The sequence below is a fragment of the Schistocerca serialis genome, chromosome 1, assembly GCF_023864345.2.
Source record: "Schistocerca serialis cubense isolate TAMUIC-IGC-003099 chromosome 1, iqSchSeri2.2, whole genome shotgun sequence".
NCBI classification, from domain to species: domain Eukaryota; kingdom Metazoa; phylum Arthropoda; class Insecta; order Orthoptera; family Acrididae; genus Schistocerca; species Schistocerca serialis.
The window spans coordinates 30,019,760-30,027,063 of NC_064638.1; the positions used below are offsets into that span (position 1 = coordinate 30,019,760).

Below are 7,304 nucleotides of genomic sequence, written 5' to 3' on the forward strand. Positions count from 1 at the left end.
TACTTATATTAATTTACTTTTACCGACAGGAACCGATAGAGGAACCAATGTTTTAAACAGACTGGCCATAAATTCTGGGGCTGGAGATTATAGTCTTCATCTCGCCATCCTGGTTTAGATTTTCTATGGTTTCCCTAAGTTAGGCTTCTTCAGGCAAATGCCAGGAGAGTTTCCACTATAAGGCTACCTCATGTCCCACCGTTGCCCACTAGACTTATAATACGTAACTGTCTGTAGATGTGAATTACGTTGTCTTCGTTGTTCTGAAGTTATAGTAGTGTGGCCAGTGCAATGTACCTGTAAAACTTATCCACGGATGAGTAAATGACTACTACTAATTTACATGCTAAAGTTTATATTAGTGCAATGTCAAGGGAGAGAAAACAAACTCAACATGGAGGATTAGAGCGAAAATTTGTTCGTGGTATTCTGCAATAGATAGTTTGCGACCGCATAGTTCAGGAAAAACACGGTTAATTGTTGATACTGAAACACATCTGCGGCGTAGGAACTATCTGCTCCTGCTTGTAACTAGTTGTTTAGAAAAAAACAAAAACAAATAAATAATAATAAAAAATACGTTTGGCAACTGAATTTGCATCCTGAAACGTCACACAGATGGACGTATTGTTTAAAGAAAGCAAGAAGAACTATGGATAACATGTTTACAGCAGTAGCAACTATACCCCAAATACTTTGTCGCGATATCTGAAAACTATTGTTTCGTTATTCTCCTTACGACTGAAAATGCCATATGATTCTTAATTCCACAGGGTTAAATCAATACCGTACCTTCAATTCGTATTACCAGCCAATGTCCAGAACTACTCCAAATGTGAATAGGCTCTACAGAAAGTATTCGCATATTATCTGGCTGTAACTTGTCTGACAGCAAAATAATATATTCACATCTCATACGAACCACTCTCTCTCCGTTACTAATATTGTAGGTTGCCAGCAGCCGTACCTATCACGAAGTGGTAGCATTAGCAGGCCTACGTTGGTAATCAATAAACGGTCTTAAATTGACGTTGAGTTTTATTTGTAAGAAATTATGCCTCGTTTCCTCCTTTCTATCCCCCCCCCCCCCCCTTCAAACAAACTAATATAGGCCGAGCATCTCTCTGCCTAACCATGTCGGATCCTGGATACACACAAAGAAACAAGCCACAAGCTGAATTACATTTATATTTTACTTCCTTGAAATAGTAGACTTTTTCTTCTTGAAAGATCTTTACAAAACAACCCTCATCTTCTATCAAAACCTAAACAGAAAATTATTCGTACAGGAATATAATACTTTTTAACTGCACAAAAGGAAATATTGCAACCTTATACGAAAGTAGTACGTTGTAGAGTTGGAAAGTAGCACTCAAATGGAAAAAGGAACGCCATTTTACTGCTTGAATTACACGTTCGGATGCAAGTGTTACTGTCAGTTCAGTATCAAAGGAAAGAACCTGCAGGCGAAAACTAACAGAAGAACTGATCCGTCGACGGGCTCAGAATGTCGTAGAAAATGCGTTGCAGCTAAATGTTTGCTGTAAAGAGAACTCCATTTTGGATGCTTTAGTTATTTAACGTCAGTCGTAAATGCTTGACACCTATAGTGTTTTTTCCGTGCGATTCTCGCTAGCCGCGTTCACGGCTGAGAACAAAAGACTGCCGACAATTAGGCCGTTGCCCGGCAGCAGCCTCCGCGAGACGCGACGCAGACGTCGGAGGCCTCTGCAGATCTGCAGCGCTCGCGCCGCGACAGCCAGCCGTACAGGTGAGATTTATGGGAGCTACAGCAGTTATATTGTCTTTCGTATTAATATCAAGTACGTAAAGAGAACGACGGGGGCTGAAATTGAATTGCGCGTCGCTGCAGTCCCGTCTGCAACCTTTTATCATTCCTCACTGTTTCGCCAGTCTTTGACAGCACATTCCACCGACACGGAATATACGTAGCTCTTGTCCACTCTGCTGGAACTGACGAAATTAGGCTACAGCGTAAATCGGTTCAAGTCAGAACTGAAGTCAACTTAAAAATACTAAGTGCGAAGTTATTAAATGGTTGTTCGAGTCATTGATTAGCGAAATGTTGCCCTCTTGGCCAAAATCACGCTGATGTATTGTGTCAGCGTGCTACTGCAGCTCATTTTAAAATGAAAGAAACTATTCATGAGGAAATAGTTTAATGCTTACTGTATTTTCACTGGTGATTTAAGTGCCTACAATAGTTACGTTAGCCGAGCTAGGAAATTTCAACAGCACACACACCGTCTAAGGCGGTGAGATGGAGGAGACCAAACATTTTCTTGCAGAATAAAATTCAAAATCATTGAAAAACGGTTCATTAATTAGCAAAAATACGAATGCGGCCACTTTATAATAAGTAGACGCCCCCTTGCTACGTACAGTGTACTAAAACTGAGAAGGTAGCGTTTGTATAAGTTACCAGTGTGTAAATATTATTGTATTTTGCTGTTTGGCTGATAATATGAGGGAAAAAACGGCAAATTAAATGTGCAACCCTGCTTTTAGCTTGCAGAAATCATAGCCACCTTGCATTTTACTTGGAAGGAGAATAGTGGCGAATGGGTTTCCGGATTTCAAGACGAACGGATCTGAGATACACTTGCTGTAGGTAAATATCAATCACATGCGGCTTTCTTCAGATTGATATTCTATACCCACATCTCTGACTCTCAGTAACTATTTTTCTTTTCCTAGCGCTAAAGCCACCTCCCACATCCCTCGCTGGGACGCCCTTGTTTGGCGATGAAAGCAATTCAGCAAATTTTACAGTCATTGGTAGCAACGACTCGAACCGCCCAGTAAATCAGGACACTTTTAAAATAATTCTTTTCTTGTAATCTGAGAACTAACCTTCGGCATGTGAACTCTGGTATTCGAATATTTACGCAAATAGAACCAATCATCGTCAGTCAAATGATTTGCCTCTGCTCCACAGTGCAGCTCTTCCTAGATTCCGTAAAATTTCAGTGTTATGTACTTATTAGTTATTTTGAAGTGTCACAGCAATGTATTTATTTTTTGATTAAGTATTCTCGTCACCGAACAGCCCACGCTACGATCCCCAGTTTTAAATCGTTCACAGTATGCTGAACCCTCTATATCAGCATTACTTCTGCACCTTATTTTTTTCTATAAAACTGGGTTAATACAGCATGGTAGTTCGCTACATTCCAGCTACAATGCAGTTCAGTTCCGTAACCGTCCGTAACACAAGATGATACCATATAGGGTTATTGATTTACGTTTGGCGAAAACAAACAATATTTCAACAAAAGTTACGAAATTTGGTGACGTTCTACTAACTGTCAGCATACAATGAGTTACTGCACTCTCAGTACATCTGCCCATCAGACTGCTGTTGTGTTACAACCATAAATTTCCACAAATTTCTCTTACGTCTATGCCACTACATCGTCGGTCAACATGTAATCGATATATTGGGAAGCTATTTAGCCACAAGCTGCCATACATGGAAAGTGTCGCATTGTTCCAGTTATGGTCTCAACAGTCCGTAAAAAAGAAATGGAGGTCTCTAACGACTGGCAACAGGTAATGTCTTGGAACTAAGGAGGTTTCCAGTTTCTTCACTGGAATGGATCTACTGATTGTGTCGAACGACTTGCTGAAGTCTACGAAAATTGCATGAAGCTTTCCCCATCGGTTCACTAGGGCCATTTCTATATAGGTTTGGAGACAGTGTACAGCTTGTGCCGTTGATCTTCCACATCTGAAACCAAACTGTGAATCCGGGAGTTTCTCATCGATGATATCTCTAAGACGCTTGCACAGTAGTGTTGTAAAGGTCTTGAAAAGAGTGTTCCGTAGTACAATGCTTCTATACGAGTTTGTGCCAGCCTTGTTACCTTTTCCCATGCTCAGTATTGTCACGTTTGAATGTTTCCACTGATCTGGTACAATTTCTCGTTTCAGGCACTCATTCAGGAGTGCTGTGAGGGGAATCGCTAGTACAGGGAACGCAGTTTTCAGGTGCTCGCTATAGATGTCGTCTGGGTCACATGCTTTACTGTTCCTCGTGCTCATAATTCTACCGATTATTTCTTCTTCTGTGAAAAATTCAATCTCCTGCGTAGGGGCTGAAGTCGCTGTAGGGCTTCTTGCCGGCGGGCGTGTGTCGTTAGCCTGAAAGATTAAGCTTAAATGTCTTTCCCACACTTCCATTGGGATGTTCCCTGGGAATTTTGGTTGCTTCAGCTGAACAGCCTAGGACAGTCTCTGTCTCGCTGATTCTATTAGACGTTTTTTCTCTTCCTCCCAGAATACCCTTTTGTGCTTCCTTAACCTTGGTTCTATACTCTCTCCTCGGCTTACCATTGTGGTCCAAGTCATCCCGTGATTGAGCTCTTCTGGCTTCATGTAGGACGTTGATGGCTTTCTGACTGACTTCGTAACATTCCTTGTTGAACCACGGTTTAGCTTTCCGGTTTGCGATGTCTACTGTGTGACTTGTCTTTAGGATTAGTCCTTCTATCCATGATGCTGCTTCATTGACATTCTCTCCTTGTAACAATGTCGTTGCACAGGTGTCCATCCGTCGCCACTGACCAGTGCTGATATGTCTGCCTTCCTCCTTAGCTTGACTGGATTTTTCGGCCTCTTTTTTACTGTGTTCTCTAGCTGTAGTGATATTTCCACTGCTAGGTGTTTCCTTTCCACTCACAGGATGATGTGTTGTTCTAGTGGTTTCAGTTTGGAGTTCACAAATATGAGGTCAACTGTGCTTGCACCGTTATGACAGAAATAGGTGTGGGTTGCTATATTATTGACAAGTGCAAAGCCTTCCTCTTCCAAGTAGCTCATGACATCTGTCGTTTCCTGTGAAGGGGTGTCTGCAGGGTAATCCAGGTCTCCTGCCAATATGACTGGGTCCTCCTGAGTGGCAGTATCCAAGCACAAACTGATTTCCTCTATAATATTTACTGCTGTGAGGTCAGGCTGAAAGTACACACATATAAGAACACCGACGGCGGTCGTTACTACTAGGAGTGTCTTTATTTGTGGGAGACTGACAAGGGCGAGAAAATTTTCATGATGAGACATGTGATGCCGCTCTTAGGTCTACCCTTTGGGCATTGTTCCGCCGTAACGTTGATTACATAATGCGTGTTTACTTTGTTACTGTATTTTGTAAGGAACGTTTCCATCAGGAACACTATATCATAAGATCTAAAGAAATTATCTTGAACGCGTGCTATTGCTGTGATAAGGCCTTCAATATTCCAGTTTAATGTTTTTAATCTGAGTTTGCTGTGAATGGTATTACAACCTGGCGGCTTCGGGTCTCCGCTTTGTTTCCAGTTCATCGCACTCGATTTCTCCCGTTATTCCCAGTCCATTGAGGTGTCTGATGATTTCCTCCTTTGTTGTGTCTCGATGGGGTTGGCCCACATAAAGTCAGGTGGTTCGCTCTCCTGCTCAAAGCCCCACCCCTGTTAGGTGCACTGTCCCTAACACGAAGAGACTTTCATTGTTTTCTCTCCTGTCTTGATGTCGTTTCCTGCGTCCTCCACTTTCGACTAAAGTGTAGCCCTCATTTTCTTCTTCTTTTTCTTCCTCACCCTCCGCCGGTGGCAGCGTGACATTCCTATTTGAACTTCCCCCTCTACGATTGGCCACTTCCGCTGGGGAGGGTGTGGCGGTCCTTATTGCCAACACGACCTATCCCTGAATGAAGGGAAGACGTCTCCTTGACATTCTGAAGAGGAGGAAGACCCGGCACTTTCTACGCTGGAGAGACACCACTAAAGTCAGTCATAGCTTTACTTACCTAGGAATTACGTTTCAGTCACAAGGAACAGTATTCGCACGCCACATAAACTAGAGAGCCAGCACTGCAACGAGAGCCATAAATGATATCAAGTCGATAGGCAAACTCTCCTTGTAAACAGCCCTACTACAGTTTGAACTTAAAGCCCTGTTGCAATTTACGGACTGGAAAACATATGGATTCATCTGAAGAAGACAGACCTCGAAAAAATAGAGAAGCTGAAGGATACTTACTTAAAAAGGGTGCTATGTCTCTTCAAATACACACTTACGTGGCTTGTGTATGAATTGGCCAGGGATCCCTTCTTCATAGGAGAACTGTGGCTGAAGCACTTACTACCAGAGACGACAGCCTACTAGGACTTATTGACAGAACTACACGAGAAGAAACGCAAGATGTGGAAGGATTGCTATGTGACAGACACCATGTCAAACCGTGAATGGGCGCAGGGGGGATACGAACTCTGCCACGTAGTGACAAGTCCCTATGTGCATGGATTTCACCACAAACTGTGCAACACCCAGAGTTTTCAGAAGCCAAGCAGGAGCTGTATATGTGCGAGGTGCAGTGACCAGTGTGAGCGATATCATGTCTTAATCTGTAGGATGAGAACAGAATCGCTGGTGAAATTCTGCAGTGACCAAGAATAATAATTAGCACTCCGTCTTCAGGCCACAAATGGCCCATCGGGACCATCCGACCACCGTATCATCCTCAGGTGAGGATGCGGATAGGAGGGGCGTGTGGTCAGCACACCGCTCTCCCGGTTGTTATGATGGTTTTCTTTGACCGAAGCCACTACTATTCAGTCGAGTAGTTCCTCAATTGGCATCACGGGGCTGAGTGCACCCTGAAAAATGGCAACAGCGCATGGCAGCTGGATGGTCACCCATCCAACTGCCGACCACACCCGACGGCGCTTAACATCGGGGATCTCACGGGAACCGGTGTATCCACTGCGGCAAGGCCGTTGCCAAGAATAATAATAGCGAATAGAAAATAATTCTTGTAATTCATGCATTAAATGTCCAGTTTAGCTGCAATAAATCTATTATTAAAAGTAACACAGACTCCTACTTGCAAACGATACCTGTCAGTAGCTCACATCTAGTATCTAAAAGTTGATTCATCTAACAGAGTTCACATACATCTGAACTTTTATATGATTTTGTTTATTCTAAGTAACCACACTTAAGTTTCATATGTAATTAATACTGGCAATTTTTGATACTGGCAATTGGAACTATCTGCCACGTTCATAGTCTTTCCTTTGACTGCTGTGCTAACTGATATGTGCGAAAATGCTTCGAAATCATCGTAAACCAATAGTCTTGATTGGTATCTAGTTTCATAACTACTAAAAGCATCACAAATTAAAAAAAATAGTACGTTAAAAATCGCAAACAGTAAAAATCTCTTGTAACAAGGCTCAGTTATGTGCATAACGTCATGTACATTAGGTAAAGCTTCATCAAGCATGTCATCATCATTGCCA

General features: G+C 42.5%; 1 protein-coding gene across 1 annotated transcript; it reads right to left on the reverse strand.

Annotated features, from left to right (window-relative positions):
• Window positions 1-3,525: 3,525 nt before the first annotated feature.
• Window positions 3,526-4,065, reverse strand: LOC126464769 (uncharacterized). Its single transcript, XM_050096257.1, has one exon. It carries the CDS (start codon window positions 4,063-4,065, stop codon window positions 3,526-3,528), a length of 540 nt encoding a protein of 179 aa, XP_049952214.1.
• Window positions 4,066-7,304: the final 3,239 nt, after the last annotated feature.